The sequence below is a fragment of the Condylura cristata genome, unplaced genomic scaffold (assembly GCF_000260355.1).
Source record: "Condylura cristata isolate star-nosed mole 26May11 unplaced genomic scaffold, ConCri1.0 scaffold00039, whole genome shotgun sequence".
Lineage (NCBI taxonomy): Eukaryota > Metazoa > Chordata > Mammalia > Eulipotyphla > Talpidae > Condylura > Condylura cristata.
The window spans coordinates 5,805,707-5,828,504 of NW_004567140.1; the positions used below are offsets into that span (position 1 = coordinate 5,805,707).

At 58.3% G+C, this 22,798-nt stretch overlaps 1 protein-coding gene across 2 annotated transcripts in view; it reads left to right on the top strand.

Moving 5' to 3' along the window:
* CPNE2 (copine II) overlaps positions 1-19,139 on the top strand; it is a 30,343-nt gene extending 11,204 nt beyond the window's left edge. Inside the window, exons 9-15 of one of the 2 annotated variants that reach the window (XM_004693589.2) lie at positions 205-264; positions 1,881-2,014; positions 4,245-4,299; positions 9,132-9,183; positions 10,440-10,573; positions 17,254-17,490; positions 18,556-19,139. In XM_004693589.2, coding sequence (XP_004693646.1) covers positions 205-264; positions 1,881-2,014; positions 4,245-4,299; positions 9,132-9,183; positions 10,440-10,573; positions 17,254-17,490; positions 18,556-18,666 — 783 coding nt within the window. In that variant the 3' untranslated portion in view covers positions 18,667-19,139. The remainder of the gene's footprint in view (positions 1-204; positions 265-1,880; positions 2,015-4,244; positions 4,300-9,131; positions 9,184-10,439; positions 10,574-17,253; positions 17,491-18,555) is intronic. The other variant, XM_012733199.1, reaches the window with a different exon arrangement.
* The last annotated feature ends 3,659 nt before the right edge of the window (positions 19,140-22,798 follow it).

Consider the following 22,798-nt stretch of genomic DNA (forward strand, 5'->3'; position numbering starts at 1 on the left):
CCACTGGGAACCGTTGCTGTGAAGGCTTCATTAGGGAGGTTTGGGTTTTGTTGCAATCACAGAAAGCTCATCAGCCTTTTTTAGCATCCTTAACCCTACTGAGTTTTCAGAGCACAGGGCAGTGGCCCCCAAAGATCATGGTGGGGAGGCGGGCCAAGTGGAGGGTGCCAGGTGGGACCCATTGACTCTTCTGGTTCTTTCCAGATAAACCGGGACTACTCCTTCCTGGACTACATCCTGGGAGGCTGCCAGCTCATGTTCACCGTAAGCTCTAACCCCACGCACCTACCACGCTCTCCTGCAGCAGGCGGGCCTTGGGATAGACTTTGGGGAGGACTTCCCCAGGCTGGGCTGTATCTGGCTCAGAGGACGGGCATCAGTGGCTGGGCCTGTGTAGGGGTGCCCTTCTCCTGCATCTCACAAGCAAGAGCCTTTCAGAAGGAAAAAAAAAAAAAACAATTCCTCCTCGCTGGCCACATGAGCCACCCCCCCTCCCTGCTCAGCTGGCTCCATCCACCCTGGCCCTGGTTACTCCCCAGGGCACCCACATCCTGTTCCTCCTGTCACAGCTCCTGCCCTGCTATCTTCAGAGTACTTGGCACTCCCCGGAATTACCTTATTTCTTGCCCGTGGCCCCTCTAGACTGTCAGTGGCTGACTGCTCGGGCCTCGTTGGCCGCTGCTGCAGCCACCGCAGATCGCTCCCCGCCGGGCAAGCAGCAGGTGGTCATAAACACACCTGAGAGGGGGTGATCACTCCGCTGTGGTCGGGGGCACGCACCCCATAGGTTTTCTGCAGCATTGCCTCTGTTGTTCCTCGCCCCAAGAAAATCCTCAAGCGGGCGCAGGGAGAACCTGCTGGGGTCCCTGGCTCCGCCCACCTCTGCAGAAGCCTCGCCACTTGCTGTCACCACCTCTAGACTTAAACCCGCTAGGTCACCCGCAGGAGCCGTGGAGGCAGGAGACTGGCCTTATGACCTCTGACCCAATGGTCACCTCTGCCCACTCCCCCGCAGAGAGCCCACGCTGCTGTGTGTATGTGTTCCGTTAGCAAATAGCTGTTGAGCCCCTTGGGTGTGCCAGATTCAGGCCGTGCCCGACAGGAGTCCCTCGAGCACTTAGCCATGTCACGTGCTCTCAGAGAGCCGGCCCACCCCGCAGTGGCTGAGTTCCAAAGTCTCTTAATCCTCCCTCTCTGGCCAGTCTGGTCTGCCCACAGCTGAGCTGGAAGCCCCTTGGGGCTCAGAGAGCAAGTGGAGCCCACACCCCTGCCCACCCCCAGCTGCCATCCTGTGGGGCACCCACCACTGCCCTGTGCCCAGCCCCGAGCCTGGCTTCTCCCGGGGTGCGTCTTGCCTCCGGCGAACACCCCACCTCTGGGGAGGTGGGTACAGCCCACAGGCAGCCCTAGGTCCTGGGGCCCTTATGGTCTGAGGGACAAGGGGGAGAGGCCGTGGGTGGGGGAAAGCTGCCTGGGAAAGCTTCCGTGGGGCAGCAGCGTCTGAATTGGGTCTGAAAACTGGAGAACCCAGTGGGGGAGTAAAGACGATACTGCTCTTTAGTTGAGGAAATGTCATGACTAAAGCCCCAGAAGTGGGAGCATGAGTGTGGGAGGAGAGGAATTTGGAGCTGCCGATTGGCTTTGTATCACATCCGGGCAGTAGGCTCTCTGCTTGGGCCATGGGGGGCCAAAAATGGCCTCGAAGCCAGAGGAAGGATGCAGTCACCGTTTCTAGGTTCAGAACGTGAGGTAGAAGGGTGGATTGGGATTGGGAAATGAGTGGGCTTTCCGTGCCTCATCAGCCTTTCTGTTGCCTGGCGGCCACGTAGAAAGCCAGAATATCTCTGGCCATACGCGTGACCTTTTTTGCCACTCTGCAGGTTGGAATAGACTTCACAGCCTCCAATGGGAATCCCCTGGACCCTACCTCTTTGCACTATATCAACCCCATGGGCACCAATGAATATCTGTCAGCCATCTGGGCTGTTGGACAGATTATTCAGGACTATGACAGGTAAGAGGTTTTGGGGGAGAAACTATGAATGTCAGTTAGGGCTCCCTCCAGCCTAGGAAAGGAGAAGGAACCCAGAGATCATCAAATCTAGGGATAGCTAGCATCATAGCATATATGTTTGTGTACCTGGGCAGACATTGCTAATCAATTACTGAACTCCTACCTTCTCAGCCTGGATCTACACTCAGATCTTCTCCATACATTATACCAAGTAGCCAGTGGAGACATGAGTCCAGATAGAAGATAAAACCTGTTGCTATTGGGCTCACGATGGTGGTTCAGTGGGTTAAAACACAGCACTATGAAGCTATCGCAGCCACTGCAGCATGAGTTTGATCCCCAGCCAGGGAGATGACCCACATGGCACAGCAGACCTCTCCTGACCCGCCCACTGCTCCCCTCAGCAGTGTGTTTCAGTACAGCTGCCTCATCTGCTCCCAACTCTGTCTCTGGCGAATCTGCTCACTCCCCTACACCTCTGACCTGTACCCCAGTTCTGTAGGCATAAATAAATAAATTAAAAAAAAAAAACCAGTTGCTATTGCTACAGCCTTCCCTTTCAAACTGGGGAAATGGAGTCACACAGGTCAAGAAACCTGGAACATAGGCATTTTGAGCCCTTGGCTTGGCACCAACATATGCAGGCTCTCCTCTCATGACCATGCTTCTTAAAGATCTTTGAGTTGGGGGGACAGTGGAAAGTCAGTTAAGAAAAGCCATGTGGCCACCAGTAGGATGGATCAAATATAAAGTCAAGAGAGTCTTCCAGGATCCAGAAGTCACTTGAAGGTGGTAGTGTCATTATCACAGATGGTATTTGTTGGAACCTACAGGTTGTAACAAGGAAGACAACACATGGAGAACAGGGTGGGAAGTAACAGGTGTCTGAAATTTGACAGCAACAAGAACATGTTTAGGAATCCTGTGTGTATTTGGACTCCTAGAGAGTGGACCTACGGATTAGTATCTGACTCCCAGGAGGCTCAGGGCCCAAAAGGTAACTGTGATCCGAGGTCGCATTAACAGAGATAATGGCACACAGAACTAGGGAGGTGAAAGTCCCTGTCTAAATGGTCGAATAGAGGAGCATGCTTTGCTGCTCTAAAAGCCCTCATAACCAGCTGCCCACTCAGCCCCTCACTGAGCCCTCTCCTTGTCATTCACTCTTAGCAAGGCTCCAGTGAGTGGTGGACATCTGCCCCAGTTCTGTCATCACACCCTCATTCTCATCTCTGTAAGTGGCACCCCCGCCCTCCCCCAAAACCTTCACTTCTTTCCCTCATCTCTCTAACTTTCTTCCAGCAAATCCTTTAAAAACGTAACCTGAATCCAATCTCTCCTCCACAACCCTTGCTGCCAGCCTGTCTGATCCACCATCACCTCCTACCCATCATTCTAGCAACCTCCTCACTAGTCTCTGTGCTTCCGCTCTGGCTTCTGACAGTTTTCCTTCATTCAAACACAGCAGCCAGGAGGATCCTAAATAAATATACGTGGAATGAATAAACAAACAAGACATGATCCCTATCTTTAGGGAGTTCCCACTTGAGAAAGAAGACAGGAAGAAGTCACTGGTATTTCCGGAGACCAGTTTACATGTGAGACAGAGAGAACTTTTGGGGTCTCAGGGAAATCCATGAGAAAAGGGCATTTGAATTGGGCCTTAGAGGACAAATAGAAATTTGCCACAAGAAGAGGTTGAGGACAGGTTGTTCAGATGGGTGTGCAACAGGACAACCATTGGAACATGAAGAAGGGAGCGCTGTGTTTGGGGAACAGTGAGTGGCCAGGACTGGGGGGAGTGGTGGCGGGAAGACTGGGTGATGAAGGGCCTTGAGTGCAAGCTGTGGCTCTCACATTAGGAGAATTACTCCCAGCCAGAAAAGAGGTTGAGTGGCAGCCAGTACCTTCTACTTCCGTCTGCTGCGGTTAATGGCCCCAGTTTGAGAAGGATCTAGATGCTTCCCCCAGACCCACTGGTTAGGACAGCTGTGATTGATTAGCAATGTCTGCCAAAGGTATAGACGGGGTCAAGTCAGGTACCCAGAGATGATCTGGAGATGATCCCAACAGAAGTTTCTCTAGAAATTGTGAGCTTTTTCTTTCTGGCCTTGGAGATGAGCAAGGAAGAACGGGCCCAGCCCTGGGGAGGCCTTGGGAGGGTGAACAGGGGTGCTGCAGGCCGTGTCCACTTGTCTCAGGGTGTTTTTTTCTCTTCTCTCTAATTTAGTGATAAGATGTTTCCGGCTCTGGGGTTTGGGGCTCAGTTACCCCCAGACTGGAAGGTGAGTGAAGACTGACTCTCCTGGCATTTCGCGAGACCAGTTTACATGTGAGACAGAGGCATGGTCATGCCAAGGAGAGAACTTTCTGGGGTCTCGGCGAAATCCATGCAATGGCCTTGTGTATGTGGCCTTTCTGGAGTCCACTTTGGACAGGTCTGTCGCTTGGAGCCCAGCTGTCTTCCTTCTCTCCATTTACCCCAAGCCCACAATCATGTCTCAGCCCACACCTCAACAGGCACTGTGATGTAGCAGGGGCAGGAGAGGACTCAAGTCAAGAGGGGAAGGCCAGGGGCCAGATTTGGCAAATAAAAATATAGGACACCCAGCTAAGTCTGGATTGCAGGTGCATTCGAAAGTGTAAATATGTCCTGATATTGGCTAGGGCATACTTACCCTGAAAAATTCCCCTGTGTTTGTCTGAAATTTAAAGTAATGGGACATCCCGTGTTCTCCCTGGCAACAGTCCACATAAGCAGGGTCATCAGTGCTACTATGGCACAGCATGGGTCTGGGCGAGCCCATCGAGGGACTGGGGCATCTGGGAAGGCTTCCTGGAGGAGGCAAGGTCTAATTTCAGAAGGAAAGGGGAAGTAGGAGGTTGCAGACTGGGGGAGGGCAAGGGCAGAGAGAGTATTCAAGAGACAGGGTCTGGGAGGCTGAGGTGCAGGACCTGTTGAAGGAGCAGCGGGAGGGTAGGGGTGAGGGACTCCCCATGGAAGATGGACAGAATGGAGAGATGCATGGCTGGACGGTGGGAGGGTCGGGTAGTTCTGCAGGGTGGCACATTAAGAATAATGGAGGGCCCACCAGGGGTATTCTGTATAGCCCAGTGGCATTTTTGAAGGGCCCTCTGGCTGCTGTGGAAACAGCTGGGATGAGGGTGGGCTGGATGGAGGGAATGAGAGAAGGGAAGGTGGAAGGGAAATGCCCAGTGGGTGTGGAATGAGGAGATCGTCCAGCTTCCCGCCAGGCATGTATGTCGGGGTGCTACTTCCTGAGATGGGGAACAGGATGGGCTGGAGGTGGCGGGTGGGCTCAGCAGAGGCCATGGCAGAGGGCCCCAAGGAAGGGCAGAGGGATGGAGGTGGGGCCTCCTGGCCCAGGACTGAGGGTGCCACACAGGGTGGCTGAGATCTCCATGGAGGCGGGAAAGTGAGAAACAACCTTAAGTGAGAGTTTTACCTGTCTTTTTTTTTTTTTTTAAGATTTTATTTATTTATGCTTACAGAACTGGGGTACAGGCCAGAGGTGTGGGGAGTGAGAGGACTCACCAGAGACAGAGTTCAGGAGCAGAACAGGTGGATGGACTGAAACACACTGCTGAGGGCAGCAGCGGGCAGACAGGAGAGGTCTGCTGTGCCATGTGGGTCAGCTCTGGGCCCGAGGATCGAACCCGTGAGGTGGCTCCGGCCTTAACCCACTGCGCCACCAGGGAGGGCCGCAGTTGTCCGTTTTACAGGTGGGGAAGCAGTAACTTGCCCACAGTCAGACTTAGAGCAGGCCCCGGATTCCACCCAGGCAGACGAGCTCCCAAGTTTGTTCCCTCGCTGATGGGAAGCTCCTGATTTTGCCGCTGGTCTCGGGCAGTGCCCCCTGTTGTCTGCCCTGCTGTGCCTCATGCTGTTTCTAGAGTGAGTCGTGTCTGCCTTCTTCTCCAGGAAGGACAGTTTTCACCTGGAATCTCAGACAGTGGTTCTGGGGCCTCCCGGCCATCCTGTAGTTCAGAGCAGGATCTGGGGACCAATGCTGGGGCGCTGGGCAGATAGAGTGAGGCCTCTGGGGGCAGGGCCGGCTGGTGCAGCTAGGCCCAGCACGAGTTCGTTGCTAGGACACAGCCAGCTTTCAAAGAACTCTGGCTGAATGAAATGTTTTCTTGTGCAAAAGCCTCCTTGGAAATGTCACAGGACAACGCTGGGGAGGCCAGGCCGGGGCTTGGCCAGGCTGGAGTGCCGGGCAGTGCCAGGAGGGACGCTGGAACCAGCCCCGAAGGGCAGATGCTCTGGCCCCACCCCTGGCTGGGGAGCCTGCCGGTCCCGGCCCCACCCCCACCCCCGGCCTGTCCCCCTCACGCTGGCTCACCGTGTGAACGTTCTTTCATTGGTTCCAGCTCAGGGCCTTTGCACCTGCCTGCCCCAGCCTGTTGCTTCTATCACTGACTCTTGGGCCATGTCTCAGCCGAGAGATCATTCCCCCGGAGGCCTTCCCTGGAGGGCTCAGGCGAAGGCCCCAGGCAGTCTCTCTCAGAACTCTGGCCACTCGTCTGTGCTCTTTGCTCATGTACACGGCCCTCTGGGCGCCGCACTCCAAGAGGCTGCCTGGCCCCTGTGCACACTGCTGTGTGTGGTACTTGTTTATGGAGCATGAACTCGAGGCCCAGTGGCCTCAGCAGATGGGGGGGGGGGAGGGCGAGGCGGGCCTGGGGGCGGCTCACCGAGAGTGGGAGGTTGGAATGCACTTCCAGTTCCTTGCTGGGGCTGCTCCAGAGGAGCCCAGAAGGGACCCCTGCACTGGACATTACCTGAGGGACTTGGGTATGAAGGCTTGGACCCTCCTAAGGAGCCAGAGTTAGTCAGGGCCAGGTGAGGTGAAGGGGGCCACTAGTTGTCAGAAGGCAGCAGGGAGCCCCAGGACAAAGGCCTGTGGCCTGCCATTCCCCTGGGGGCCCCTGGCTTGGTGTGGCCTCCAGGAAGCCAGTCCAGGCACCTCAGGGAAGGAAGAGGAGACTGGGCCCTCACGGGCAGCACCGACCCTTGTCCTCTGGGTCTGGTCCTGCTCTGTGGCCACTCAGGTGACCTGGGCATTCCCTACCCCCCCCCCAATCTGAGTGTTTTCATCTGTGAAGTGGACGTGCTGGAGTAGGTGACTAAGAGGCGTTGGCAGAGGGAGGGAGACCCCACACACAACTGCACCCTCCTGACCAACAGGCCAGGCCCTCCCCCAGAGAAAGGAGGGAAGACCTGGGGAGAGAGGAGGTGGGGTGGCCCAGAAAGTGGAACGGTCACTCACCCACATCAGGAAGGGACTTTTCTCCCTCAGTCTCTGAAATCGAACATCTGATTTTGCGGAAAGTCGTTGGCCCAAGGGAGACCTGTTTCCTTGGCAACCATTTTCCTCTCAGCCCCCTCTGTCCAAGCCCCCCTCTTAATCTCAGTGGAGACTCATGAAATCTCCATGGCAACGAGGACCTCCGGCCCCCACACCTGGAGCCCAGACTGGGGACTGGATGAAGAAGGCCTCTGGGTTGGGACATCAGGCACTGGGAGCTGAGGGAGCAGGAGCAGAACCGCCCAGAAACGGCCCAGCACGGGGAGGGGTCTCAGCATGCCAGGTACAGATCAGTGAGCCCCGCCCGCTGAACCCTCCCCTCTGGGCCCAGGAGGGCTCCCCAAGGTCAAAAGTGAGGGCCCTCTCCAGGCCCAAGGGGCCTGGCTCTCAGGCCTGTCCTGCTGTAAGGCCTTGACACCTGATTGTCCTTTCTTGGGGATCTCTTTGTAAAATGCGATTATGCGGCCCTCCCTGGTGGCGCAGCAGGTTAAAGCGCAGCACTGAGAAGCTAAAACCACTTCAGCACGAGTTCGATTCCCACCCCGGAGCTGACCCACATGGCGCGGCAGACCTCTCCTGACCCGCCCGCTGCTCCCCTCAGCAGTGTACTTCGTCGCTCTGCCTGTTCTGCTCCCCACTCTGTCTCTGGGGAATCGTCTCACCCTCCGCATCTCTGGCCTGTACCCCAGTTCTGTATGCATAAATAAATAAAATTTTTTTTAAAGTTTTAAAAAATGGGGATGTGGGGCATGGCAGGGCCTGCTAGCACCCCACTGCCTCAGAGCCACAGGGCCCGTCTGGGATTTCTGTGCCCAGGCTAACGCTGTCCCCGGCGGCATTCCCCAGGCCTCGTCGCCTCCTGAGGTTAGCGGGTGCCAGGAAGGGGAGCACGGGCGGCTGCCTAACCGAGGTGCACCTCCAGCTCTGCCCTTCAGAAACTGTGTGGCTTTGGGAATGTTCTAGTCCACTCTGTGCCTCGGGCTCACCTTCTGAAAAACGATGTAACAGCAGGACTTGCCCCATCGGGTCATGGTGAGGAAGGAGAAGGGAGGCCTGCAAGCACGCTGGGATGGAAGGGGCCGGGGAGGACTCGGGCCACAAGGCTGCAGGGGAGCAGCACCGGGAGGGACCCCCACCTGAGCCCTGCAGCCCCCACGAGTCCCCCACAGGTCTAGTTCGTGGCCCCTGTGTGTCTGCAGGATGGTTGTGGGTCCAGGAGGACCCTGGGGGGGCTGGGGCCAGCCTGCTGCGGGGGGGCTGGGCCTGCAAGCAGAGAAACAGGACTGGGGAACACACAGCCCTCTGTGTCCCCCGCCGCCAGCCCCACCTGCCGCCCGCTGCCCCAGTCCATCTCCCCAGTGTGACCTGCCTGCAGAAGAGGAGCGTCCTGCAGGCACTCTGCTTCCTGTGAGAGGGAGGCCCTCAGCCCAAGCTGTGGGGCGCCAATCACGCCCCCTGGTGACAACAGGGTGCCAAGGGGCCCTCAACCACTCCTCTGGGGCATCTCTTCCCCACTCAGGGCCTCGTGTAGTGGGTTGGCACTGGCAGCCCTGAAGCCCCAGAAGAGACTGGGGTGATGTGGAAGGGCCTCACCCCCCGCCCAATTATGAAGTGAGATGGCGGGACCGCTCTGCGTGGGCGGGACCCAGCAGTGTGGGAGGATCGATACCCTTGACCGGGGCCCGCTGGGGTGGGGGTGGCTGTAGACAGCAGGCGTCCTCCAGGTGGGTCTGGCCCGGGGTCTGGGCCCAGGAAGCTGGCAGCTGAGCATTTTCTCTGCATTTCAGGTCTCCCATGAGTTCGCCATCAACTTCAACCCCACCAACCCCTTCTGCTCAGGTGAGTGGCTTCCCACCCAGCCATCTGGGTGAAGAGAGGGACAAGTACAGATTTTGTCCTTTTCTGCCATCTCCTCCCCACACACTGGCTCAGAATGGCAGACAGAAGCCTTGGCTTGGAGTCTGAAAGGTCTGGGTTCAAGGCCAGCTGCCGCCCCTTCCAGGCGGTGTGGCTCTGGAGAGATCACTGCACCTCTCTGGGCCTTTGCCGCTTCACCTGCCCCAGGGCGGTGTGAGCTGCTTAGCTCCCTTCACTGGGTGAGCAGGCGAGGGCTGAGGGAGGTCTTGACAGAGGCCTGGGCAGACCAGGAGGAGGCGAGGGGGCATGACACCTGCTTCTCACCTCCCTCCTGCCCTCACTGAGAGACCCAGCCCTTGGCACCAAGGGGAGCAAAAGGGACAGGAAGTGAGCGTGGTGTCAGCTCACCCCCACTTCTGGGCCTGAGAGGGTTTCAGTCAGTGCAGACCCCGCTGGAGTGGGAGAAGGGCTCGCGTGGGCGTGGAAGAGGGTGATCCTGCCACAGGAGACCTTTCTGCCAAGGATTTGTCTTGCTGTGGCATCTGCTTCCCTGGGGATGCCCAGAGCTGAGCTTGTCCTTGGAGGGAAATACATCAGCTCACCACGCAGGGGACAGTGCTATGACTCAGAAGCTGTGGCATCTGCCTGCTAGAAGTGTGGCCCAGGGCTGGGGATCTGCTGTGGACTAGGTCTCCAGAGATGTGTTGTCCTCGTGCTCAGCTCAGTCACGGGCCTAGTCAGCCAGGGGTCCAGACAGGACCCCGGGGCAGCGGGATGTTCTCAGGTTCACGCTGATGGCTGTTTCCAGAGCACCCACTATGTGCACCAACTTGCAGCCCACTTCACCTCCCTCCCAGCCTTGAGCAGAAGTCACAGTGTGGCCAGTGTGGCCTTCCAGATGGCCTCCCACTGCCCCGAGGTGTCCCTGCTGGCTTAGCCAAGCCCCACCCCGGGAAGAGGCTGCCGGACCCCCAAGTGCAAATGCTAAAGAAACAGACTCAGAGAAGTTAAACAGCCCGCCCAGAACCCCCACTGGCGAGGGCAGAGTTCAAACTCAGGGCCTTTGGCTTTATTTCCCCCTGGCCCTGCCCTCTGGGAGCGTCCGGTCTTACAGGGCCCACGCTGGCATGGCAGGGGGGTTTGGGGGAGCAGGAAATAGAGGTGTGGTCGGCAGTTGGGATGGGGGGTGCACAGGGCCTTGGAAGACTGGGCTGACCCAGAATCATCTCCCCGAGCAGGCGTGGACGGCATTGCCCAAGCGTACACAGCTTGCTTGCCTCACATCCGCTTCTACGGGCCCACCAATTTCTCTCCCATCGTCAACCACGTGGCCCGCTTTGCCGCCCAGGCCACGCAGCAGCAGACAGCCACGGTGAGTAGGGCCACGGCGTGGACAGGCAGCGTAGATCTGGCACCGGGTGTGCGTCATGAGGCGGGCTGGCTGAGACTACTCTGCTGCCCACCTCCACAGCCTGCGTATCTCTGCCTTCCCTGCTCTGAAATCCTAGGTGAGGCCCTGCTCTTTCCACCTCAGTTTACCTGCAGGTATGATAAGGGAGTTGGGCCAGGCTGAGCTTGGGGGGTCCTGGCTTCCTGGAGCACAGACAAGCTGCTGCTTTCCCTTCATGCTTTCTGGGAAACTGGGTCACGATGATGGTAGCCGTCTCCCCAGGACAGAGGTGCTCTTCCTCCCAGGACGCAGGGAACCAGGAGACCGTGGTTCTGGCAGCCCTCAACTGGCATCTGGGGCCAGCCTGGCCCTGGGGCCAGCCCAGCCTGGCCTGGGGCTGCTGTGTGGCATCTGAACTCCATGGCTGCCCTGGGCAGCTAAACCCAGGGCCTCTTCCTGCCCGCCAGCTCCAGGCCCAGTGCCAGTGTTGAGGTCACCAAGAGGCCGCGCCCCACCATCTACTCTGCATCACACGTTGGTGGGCTCTCCCCCTCCCCCAAGCCCCCGGTCAGGCTGGGAGGCTGAGAAGCAGGCGCCGGCCCCTGGAGGAGGCCCTGCTCCCAGCACCGGACAGGTCCCTGCACCGGACCTGATGTGCCTTCTAGACTGTCCTACCCACAACAGTAGCTCAAATTTGCCAGTTGGTTGCCAAGCTGCCAGGGCCCCTCACTGGACATCCAGCCATTGCCACATCCTCTTGTCTCTGCTCCCCGTTGTCCAGATAAGAGGGTCCCTCTACCAGCATGGATGGGCTCCTGTCCCTCCCTGTCCCTCCCAGCCCCTCCCTGTCCTTCCCTGCCCCTCCCAGACTCTCCCTGCCTCCTGCCTTCCCCCACCTGGACATTCTGCTGGTTGGCTGCACCCCATGTCCCGGTGACCTTCCCCGTGGGCTTCCTTGGCACCCCCATCTGAGTCTACTTCCCCCATTCTCTGCTCGCTCCCTCTGGACCCTACTGGTGGGGGCTAAATCTTCACATCCCTCCCAGCTCTCCTTTATCATGGGTGCCCTGTGGTCAGCCTCCTCTCCCCTCCTCCCCCCGCTGGCCAGTGGGGGGGCGCTCCTCGTGCTGGCCTCTGCTGTGGTCTCTGTAAGGAGGCAGGGGAGGTGGCCCAGCGCGACCTCCCAGAGGAGGGAGTCACCCACCTGGTTACCACCCGGACATGGCAGGTGGAGCAGAGATGGAAGGGGAGAAGGCATGAGAAAAAGAGGCCAGGGTTGAGTTGGCCTGGACACCACAGAGCATTTGTGGGGACCGTCCCTGGGATCAGGCTGCCCGGTCTGAATTCTGCCCCTCCTCTTCCTGACTGTGTGCCTCGGGCACCTCACTTAACCTCTCTGAGCCTTGGCTTCCTCCTTTGTACAATGGACATACCCATAGAGACCCCTTGGGGAGGTGGTGGTGGTAGGATCAAGTGAGATGACACACTTGATGCCCTGGCACCCAGAGACCCAAGGCTGGAACAGTACAGCCTGCAAGACCCACCCCTCGCCACCCCTGCCCCCAGGCGAGGGGACAGCAGGGCGGGGGAGGGTCTCCAGGGCCCTGGTTGTGTCTGCGTCCAGCACCCTGCTGCGCTCTGGGCCGGCCCTGGCAGTGACGTCCCAGCCTGAGACAAGCCCCTTCCTGCCTTGAGCCTGAGTCTTTAGGAATAAGAGTAGCAAAGCCCCGTGCTATGAAATCTGGGGCAATCGGAAAAGGACAGACAGAATCGGGAAAGGCCTGGAAGGGACTTTCTCCTTCATCTGAGGGGTGCGGGCTAGGTTGGTGGAGAGGGCAGGGCTAGGCGGCCCTTCTGAGTACCCCACTTAATGCCTGTGGCGGCCAGGCCGTCTTCTCTACACAGCCTCTTACCCTTCCGAGCCTCTTACCCTTCTTTCAAGGTGTGAAAGAAAGGTCTGTCCTCTTGGCTAAGGGGACTGCAGGGAGAACAGGGGGAAAGCCCAGTGCTCATCCAGGCTGAGGCAGGAGATGGGGTTCTCTGGAGAAGGGGGGAGGAGGCGGTGAGGGGTGGGTTGGGCCCTGCAGGAGCCAGGAAAGTGTTTGTGTTCTGGGGAACAACGACTGAGCACCCCCCACACCTCCCCTTGGCTCCCAGGGAAGAACTTGACCCCTCTCTGAGCAAGTCCTGAGCCTGTTACTGAGCAGGGAGAGGGGTACTCCAGAACCCCCAAACCTGCCCACTGTAAGTAGGTTCTGCCATCTGCCGCATCGAGACAAAACATGTAAGACCTTTCATGGAAAGGAACTTTAATACACTGAGAGTGCAATATAGAAAAGACAAACGATACAGTTTCCAAATCAAATCCCCAGAGTTACCTGTCCCTTCATGGGTAAAAGTCCACCCAACAGGGACCGGCCCAAGCAAGGCCTGAAAGCCCGACACAAGCCTAAAGCACCTTCCGGCGGGGACCCATAGAAAAGGGTCGGCAATGGCCAGATGAGTCTGGGAGGAAAAGAGCAACATCAAAATCAAGATAAACGCTGCTGCAGTCACCTCCCCACGGGTCTCACCCACGTCTGTGTCACCCAGTCCAGGGCCAAGAAGCCAGAGCCGCTTCTCCACGTGTCTCTGTTCCCTGTGGCTCCCCCCTTGGTTGGGGCAGGGAACCTGGACCCTCCCCTTTCCCTGGGGTCCCCCTTACATGACCAGTCCTTACCCTCGACCTCCCAGCCACCTCTCTAATGGCCTGGTGCTCCCCGCCTGTGGGGGCAGCCTCCCGCCAACCCCACCCCCCAGAAGTGGTTTCTCGTGCCCCAGCTCTGTGGCCTTGGGCCAGCTCCCAGCTGCCGGGCCACAGGGGTGCGCCTGGGGGCCTCTTTGGCTCCTCCTGCCCCATGTCCAAGAGCAGATACAGATACCTCTCCACCACCTACCTTTACCCCACATGCACTGAGAGGGGGTGTGCGGCTCCTGACGGTTCGGCCTCAAGCTCTGCAGCCCGTCAGCCTGGTTCCGAGTTCCATGCACCATGCTTGAGCTCTCGGCACCTCAGTTTCCACCCTGATGCAACAAGGCTGCTGGAAATAGAACCTGCCTCCCAGAAGCGGTGCGAGGATTCACCCGGGTCAGCATGTAAATTGCTCAGTACAGCACCTGGCACACCACAAGTGCTCAGTAAATGTGGGCGAGTGCATTATCTGGGGGCCCCTTGTAGGCTGGCATTTGGTGGTACTGAGCACATGTAGGCCTGAGGCAAAGGAAGTCATTTGTGGATTTTCTGATGCTTTTTGTACAGCTGCTTTTTGAGAAATACATGATGTGACTTCACCCTCCCTGGCCCCAGACATAAGCACAAACATGCACAGCCACCCACGGACAGGAAATGGAGAGCAGGTGGTGGGAAGCGTCAGGCCCACTCTCCTGATCTCATACACACACACACACACACACACACACACACACACACGTTTTTGCACAGCACTGGGGACACCCCGGTGCGGGAGATGTGGCCTCTGCCTCCCAGAGCCTAGTGTAGTGGAGACCCCGCCAGCAAGCAGGGTGACAGATGACAGATCTCATGGTAAAGGCGTGCAGGATCATTGAGGTGGTCAGGAGAGGCTTCTGGAAAAGTAACGTCCAAGCTGAGACTCGAAGGATGCTAAGTTCTCCTCCTACAGGGGGTGTGCATGGAATGTCCCGGGCAAAGGGAAGGGTCTGTCAAGGCCTGTAGTCAAGGGGTATAGAAGGAGGGGTGAAGGGAAGTCAGCACCCGTGGAACCTGGGATACCAGCGAGAATCTGGATTTCCTCTTGAGCCGCTGGGGAACCGCTGGGGAGCCACTGGAAGATATAAGCAGATTCAGGGGGCCAGGGGACTCCCAGCCCTGGGCCTTGCTAGCTGTGTCCCTGCCTGCTTGCCCGCCGAGGCATCCGGTGTCCTGGTGGAAGGTGGCTGGGAAGCAGGACCCTGGGAACTGCCCTACCCACACCGCCACCCTGGGCAGCCAGCTTCCCTGGGCCCTGCCTGCAACAGCTGTGATCAAGTCTGTTTCTTATAAATCAAATCACACGTTAAATGCATTAAGGGAAGTGGCTATTTACAGACCTAGAAGCCCGAAGAATATGTGGGTAAAGCAAAAGGTCATCCTTGAATGGGCGTTTGGGTGAGTTTTGGTTCCACCTGATGGACATGCTGCAGCAAGGGCAGGATGCCAGGCCCAGGAGGGGCCAGCGGATGGAGGGGCTCCCTGAGGAGCACTGAGGGTGGGGGGGAAGAACCTTCCCTGGGGGGAGTACGGGTAGGGGGAGCAGGGTGCAGGGCTGGGAGAGCCTTCCTGTCTGCTTAGGACGGAGGAGAGGGCCCTCAGATGGAGCTGGGGATGGGGAGGCGGCCAGGCAAGAGGAAGTGGCCCCAGAAAGGTGTGGATGTGGAAAGCCTGGGGTAGGAGACCCCAGGACTGTCAGGGAACAGCAGAGCCCCCTCTGATTTGTCTTGGGGCTGGTAGCAGACCTTTGAGGCTTCTGGACACCCTAAGACCTCCTGCTTAGGGGACATGAGACCCAGAACTTGTTTGCTGACCCTCAAGTCCAGCTCAGGCCAGCCGGTGGGAGGCAGCTGGTGCACAGAGGTGAGGGTGAAGCCCAGTGCTGGCTTGGGACCCTGCCCTGGGCTGCTGGGCGAGAGGGTACAAAAAGCGTCTCCCTGCCAGGCACCAGTGCTGAAGACGCGAAGTGGGAGCCCCATCTCTGGAGTCAGCCAGGCTTGGGGTGCAATCTAGAGATGTCAGCTTCTGGCTATGAGACCTCGAAAAAAACAACGAAAACCCCTTCAAGCCCAAAAAAGGGTCAACGGGGGAAGAAAAAAGGGGGGGGAAGGGAGTGGGGTGGGAGTGTTGGGGCCTCTACAGTAGAGACTTGCTCATACTGTCACTGCTGCCCACAGCCCTGCAGGAGCCCAGGTCCCTACCTACAGCCTCTCCCTGAGGAAGGAGGGTCCAAGGTTTGAGGGCGCCTTACCTGCAAGCTGTCTTCTCACATAACTGATTGAGGGGGGGCCAGAGGGCGCATGGGAGGGAGGAGGGAGGTGAGGTCTGAGCTGGAAGTGGCCTGGAGGCCAGTTCCCCACTAAGCAGGGAGGCCTGGGTGGGGGCCAAGGGCAGGCATTCCTGTCCTCCCATCCCCTGCTTTTATTTAGGAACCCCTGAAACATTACCCAGGACTGTGTCTGGGGGTCAGGGGCAAGCTATGAGAGGGCCACGCAGGGAAGGAGTGAGAAGGATGGTGACTGTAGGAACACAGGGTCTAGATGAAATTACGAGGCTCCCCCAACCCCAGGCTGGGGGGCTGGCAGCAACAACCCTCCACTGCAGGGATTCAGGCTGCCATCTCCATAGCAACAGGTATCCCCAGCCAAGGAACTGGTCTCTTAAAGACACAGTACAGTTGCCGGCCTATAGCTGCCCAGAGCTGCGGGCTAGGTTGGTGGGTTGTGTCTCCATGCGGCTCTCCCCACTCCCTCCTTCGACAGTTTTCTTGGGGGGCTGGCAGGAAAGCAAAGTATCCTAAAGGGTTGACTCTGTAACCTCCGTAAGTTGCCCGGGGAGCAGACAGCTTGGCTGAGTGAGAAGGTGCCGAGTGCTAACAGGCTCTGGTGTGCTCCTATCTCGACTAGTCCAGGCCCCAGACTCCTCTCCCAAGAATCAGAGGAAACAGAGATTTTCTATATTCTCTAGACTGGGAAAACTGAATTCCTCCCCAAAGAGGCCAGAGAGTGCTAAGGCCCAGAGCTTCCCAGGGCCCCCCTGGGGACCCAGAGCTTAAGTCTCGGTACTCTCACCCCTGCGCCCTGAGTTCGATCCCCAGCCAGGGAGCGACCCACAGGGCGCAGCAGACCCCTCCTGTCTCCCCGCTGCTCCCCTCAGCAGTGGATTTCAGTGGATCTACCTGTTCTGCTCCTCACTCTGGTGAAATTGATTCCCTTCCCCACCTTGACCCCTGTACCCCCGTTCTAAACACAAATAAATAAAATTAAATTTAAAAAATATTTTTAATAAATCTTAAAAAAGCAGACGTCCCAGGCCCCCCGGGGTCCACCCAGTGAGCCCCCCAAAATCCATTCATTCCCTCCCACCAGGTTACCTGCAGATTATTCAGTGTGTGTGTGTTTTTTTTTAACTTAAAAAATTGTATAGACTTTCTAACCCATTGTAACTGGGGTCAGTTATCACTTGCCATAAACACAGAGCAAAAATAAATATAACCAACTGTATACTGGCATTAAAGTCTAGCCAGGCTCTTGTCCCCTGAAGCGCTGGGCTGTCTGTCCCCTCTCTCTGTTAATAAGCAAAGTTAGCACACGGCAGGGCGTGGGGGACACCCCACCCCAGCCGTCCTCCAGGACTCAGTTTGTAGGATTGACAGACCGGGCCGAGAGCTGGCTGCCCGCTGAGGCGCGTGACCCACGCACCGTGGCCTGGGCTGCGACGTGGTCAGACGTGAGGCAGAAGCCTGTGTCCGGTGCGTAGGGAGGCGGGGGGTGTCGACTGCTTCCGGGGAAGGAGAGCCCCCTCCTTTTGAGAGTCGAGGGTTCGGGGGCCGGAGCCCGGGGGGCCGGGGGTCCTGACAGGCCTCGGGTCGCTGAGCACCCGCCTGCGCCCGCAGCAGTACTTCATCCTCCTCATCATCACCGACGGAGTCATCAGCGACATGGAGGAGACGCGGCACGCGGTGGTGCAGGCGTCCAAGCTGCCCATGTCCATCATCATCGTGGGCGTGGGCAACGCCGACTTCGCCGCCATGGAGTTCCTGGACGGGGACAGCCGCACGCTGCGCTCCCACACCGGGGAGGAGGCGGCCCGCGACATTGTGCAGTTCGTGCCCTTCCGCGAGTTTCGCAACGTGAGTGGGGGCCCCCCGCGGCACGGAGGGGGCGACGGGACCCCGGCACACTCCCTGAGGGCCCACTAACGCTCAGCGCCATGCCAGGCTGTCCCAGGTGGGACGGTGAGGTGTGAGCACTCGTTGGGGGGCTGATGGCGAGCTGATGGCCCCGAAGGGGGAGGGGCCGGGGAGCTGGGGCTCCGCTTTCCCGGAGACCCCTGCCCTGCGCAGGACGTCAGGTTACCCAGCGGGGCACAGCGCCCCAGACAGACTGCAGGACAGGAACAGAGGCCCAGCAGTGAGGGGCTTTTCTGGTCATCACCCCTCATCTGGCCACACGTGGAAAACGAGGCCCATTTCAGGTTCTCTGTAAGGGCCTCTGAGAGGGCACCCCCCCCCCAGCCTTGTTCCTGGAGGTGGCTCTGGCCCTATCTGAGCCCACTGCGAGCCTGCCCAGAGCTGGCTTCCTGGTCACTGCCCTGGCAGCCTGGCCCACGAGCAGCCCGAGGGCACAGTCTGGTGCCACCCCTGCCTGGCCAGCTGCAGCCTGAGGCTTATCTGGGGGAGGCACAAGGTGGGGCCTCTGGAGCTCTCTGGTGTCCTGGCTCAGATCCCTGGGGGCCGGTGAGAGCAGGCCACCCTTAGAGTGGTGCTGTGTGGCCCGCACATCCCTTCCAGAGCACCTGAGCTCAAGATGGCTGGAACCACCTCTGGAGCCTTAGCGCCCACAGGACAGTGGTGGGCAGTGCCGCCTGTCACGCCCAGGGCCCAGGACGGGGACAGCACCCCCAGGGCCTGGGGCTGCGCCTTCAGCAGTGAACCGGCCGGCTGAGGACCGGCAAGGGAGTGCTCAGACTCGGTCCAGCCCCCGCAGACAGATCCAGCCTAGACTGTCACTGGCAGGCAGCTGAAGTGCCCACAGCCAGCAGTGTCCTTCCCCTGGGGGGGTTGGGGGAGGGGACCACACGCCCCTGCTAGTGGGATTCCAGGCCCCGGCGGGGTGGGGGCTGTCCCCAAGCCCTCCCGTCTGCGGCTCCCATCAGTAATCCTGTCCTCTCGCCTTGTCTCCACCTCGACCCTCAGGCAGCGAAAGAGACCCTGGCCAAGGCCGTGCTGGCCGAGCTCCCCCAGCAGGTCGTGCAGTATTTCAAGCATAAAAACCTGCCCCCTGCCAGCTCGGAGGAGCCCGCCTGAGTTCCAGCCCGAGCCCAGCAGCAGCATGCCGGCTGGGCCCCCCCCCGCCCCCCGGGAACGTGCACGCTCACCCTGCTTCCTCGTGGGTGGCCTTTTTTTTTTTTTTTTAACCGATCCACGTTTTTATTTTTTACAACTGGACCTCCACCCCCAGCTTCCCTCAGCCCAGCTGGGCTGCCTCTGTTGGCGTCGACAGATGCTTCCAGGCCAAACTGGCTTCCTCTCCCCCTCTCCCTACCCCTGCCATTCTTAAGTATTGAATGTACTTTGTATAATTTTAGTGGAATTGTTATTAAAGAGAATAAAATTTTTATAATCACAACTGGCTTTCTGCCAAGTGACTGGCTGCTCTCGGAGAGGACTGAGCCGGGACATCCCTTGTGTCGTGGCCTGCGCCTGATTCCTGTTGTTCCTTTACACTGTGATCGTGTGTGACTTGTTTTACTCAGGGCATTAAAGGAGGTTCAGACGTCCCTGTGTCGGCTCCTTCTTCGGCTGGGACCCAGACGGCTCACGGACCTGGGGGACAACACACCTTCCCTGGGCGGCCTGTGAAGTCAGCAGAATTGCTCCCTCTGGGGACCCCCTGGGGCATCGGGTGCTCCATGTTCTTCAGCGTTTGGCTAAATGGGTGCTGCTGTCCCTGCCAACAGCAGCCATGTGCCTGCCACACGCCCCTAGTTGGCTCAGGCCCAACTTCACGTGATGTGCCAAGGCCCCCCTCAGAGCCCCTCACCATACCCCCCTCAACAACAGACACCTTCTCCTCTCCTGCCCACCTCCAGTGCTGCGTCCCAGCCCCATGCTGAGGGGTTGAAGGCCTCTTTCTGATGGTCAGCGCCCTGCATGTGACCCTCCAGATGAGGAAACAAGCAGAGAAGCTCATAGACTCCATGAGAGTCAGAGCCAGAACTTACACCTGGAACTGGCCACCCCACAGCCCACACTTGTTGCATAATCTCCCTCCCCTCTACAAGGGCGGCTCCTTGAAGTGAGTTTTCCCTCTCTCCAGTGAAACCGGGAAGTTGGTTGTCTTGACCTGCTCCTCCCTGCCTCCCTGGTAAACTCGGGGGCTGCTCTTTCCTGATGGGAGCCAATGAGGGGCTACCTTCATCTGAAGCTTCCAGTGCTTCGGCTGATTGTGGGGCCAGCTGAGCCTCCTTTGGGGCACTTGCACTTCTCAGAGGGTGCATTGCCAGCAAGGAGCCCTGATTACCGCAAGGACTTCTGGGGAAGCCCAGCAACCAGCCCAGGAGCCAGCTCAGCACAGGGATGGACTCCAGCACTGGGACTTCTGGCCCAGCCCTTGCTGCAAGACTGGGGCTGTGGAAACTTCAGCACAAACCTGCTCCTCCCTTCCCACTTGGTAGCGGAGCGAGACTCAGCGTGATGTCACATCCAAGAGGTTGGGCTGCCCCAGCCTGGGGGTGGGGGGTCTGCAGAGTCTGATTGAGCAGAGGCCGGTGGAGAGGAACAGCCGTCTCTTTCCAACCCCAATTCCCTCCTTAGCACTCAGGGGCTATGTTGGGGTGACCACTTCTTGTGCGGACCCCACTCCGACAGCTCCCCGTGGGGATGGTTCACTGGGTGGCGACATAAGCCGACACCGCCATCAAGTAGTCCCTGCGCTGTGTCAGGGTCCCACTACTACCACGAGCACCCTAGCCGTGACCCACCGCCAGCTTTCCTGTGGGCGCTCTGACAGCCACCTCTGCTCGTCCCCATTTCTCTGCCCAAGGGTGGGCAGCTGTTTCCAGTTCACAAAGGAAAGGCCTGAACGCCTGACCAGGCCAAATCACCACTTTTGAAAAAGTAAAAGAAACGAGGCCCTACGGATATAAAGTATAGTGACTGCAGTTGCTAATTCTGTGTATCTATTTGAAAGTTGCTGAGAGAGATCTATGTAATAAAAAGTCCTCAGCACACAAACTTACTGTATGGTGAGCAGTGCCTACTGGACACCTGAAACTCACCAGAGTTAATTATATCCATAAAAACCAAACAGCCAGGCCGTGTGCTTTCACTTGGTTCTTACACATGAAGAGCAGGCTGCAAAGTCGGCTCGACTACCTGTCTAGAGAGACTCACCCCTGACCCCTCCATGGAAGTGGGGGCACTGGCACTTATTTAAATTTGATTGCAGAAAAATGGACTTAAAAGCTCAAATTAAAATTCTGGTTGCACCCCATAACTGCGACCCCAGGCAAGTCATTAAGTACCCCACTATGGTGTCCTCTAAAAAAATGCAGAGGGGCTGCTTCTGGGGACTTCCCCACCCCCTCCTCCACCCTCAGGATAAACAGTACTGAAGTCCATAAAAAAGTCTGCAGCTGTTGCAAGCAGCGCCTGGTGCAGAGAGTAGGTCCTCTGTGTCCACTGAATGCCCGACCATGAGACGCCAGGGATGATGCGCTCGGCTGCTGATGGGCATCCCGGTGCTGGGGGTGGAGGGCGCCCCAGTTCTGCTCAGTGAAGCTCTGGAGCTGGGCCAGGGTCTGCCTGTCTCTGTTGGGATGCTCCTTCTCCTCCTAAACTGTAAGGGAGCAAAATGCCAGCTTCCCCCCAGCAGGGCGAGTTCCCAACTGTCGCGCCTAAGTGGGCCAGGCACGGCAGGAGATCAGGAAAATACCCCGGTGCAAAGCCATCGAGTTCTCCTGTTTTTTTGGAGGGGCTTAATACGACAGCTGAGCCGCATACCCACGGGTAGGGCGCCCGAGCCAAGGAAGCGGGCGTGCCAAGCAACTGACATTTAGCTATGAGAAAAGCATGCAGCAGAAGCTGGTGGTTGGAGCTCTGACGACCACATCTGACCCTTCATGTCAGTGTTCTAGCTGCAAGTAAAGAATGCGGGTGAAGGTGGAAAATCCTGCCACCAGCCTCTCCTGAAAGCTCAGGACACAGCACCCTGACGCTGCGGGCAGCCTGTGACAGCACTGTTGATGGCCGCCTCTTCTTGGCGCTGAGTGCCAGATACCACCCCAGTGGGGAGCCTCACTCCCATTCACCAGGGAGCCAGTCTCCCTGCTGCCGTTTACCAAGGAGGGAGGGGCCCAGAGGAGCTAGGGACCCTGCCCAAATGTCCCAGTTGGTCAAAGCCTGGTTCCAAGCTCATGACCCCTGTGGCATGGAAGGTGGGCTCCCTGCGGGAGGGGCGGGCGCAGTGGGGGCATGAGGCTGCTCTCTGGGTTAGACGGAGGTAGCTAGAAAGGAAGAAGCCGGGAATGGAGAGTGAATGCAGGGCCTGGTTGTAGGAGCGCCTGGCGCCTCATGGAAAAGCAGAAGCCCCGGTGGGCTGGGGAGCCAGCTTTCTCTCCTGGGTCTTGGCCGGCAGGGAAGGCAATGAAACGGCTACGGACGCCTTGAATTTCAAGTTCCGTTTTCCCCACTTAGTGGGGTGACGGACGGGGTCAAAAGCAGGCTGAAAGGAACACGGGGTACTCGGGCTTTTTTTCGAGGCCTCCCCCACCCCAACCGCCTAACCTCTCCAGCTGCTACCTGCAGCTTTGCTGTCCCCCCACCCCCGCTTCATCACCCCCACATCGTCACAGCGCGTTACTGCAAAAGGCGTTGGAGCGCGGGCCCGGGGCTGGCGCACCTGTGGCATCAGAAACACGGGCCAAGCAGGTGCAGACAGACACCTGGGTGCAGAGAGGCGGGTGAAAGGGGCAATTCCCGGGGACTCAGAGGCTCTCTTGCTGCCTGTGCATCTGGTTCCGATTCAGGTAACAAAGATCCCAAAATTCTCTTTCCACCTGCCTGACTCAACATTGAACCTGCCTGGCCAGGTGGCTGCACAACACAGACCAGGGCGGGAAGTGGCCAGCCGGCCGGGCCCCCAGCTAGGTATCCTGACAGAGCTGGCTACAGGCACCCTCTTGCTGCTTTCAGTGGGGATGCACCACTCAAGACAGGGTAAGCAAGACTGATGAAACCCCACCCCAGACTCTGTTTTAGCGCTTCATTCCTTAGTGATAAAATCCCAGGATCAATGTAGGACAGCCGCAGGGTACGGTTTCAGGCAGCATTTCCTTCTGTCCCAGTCTTTCTGGACGCCTCTGGGCTTGAACCACAGGATGCGCACTGAGAGCTTGTCAAGGCTGTTTTCTCCACTAGGCAGAACAGACACTGCTTT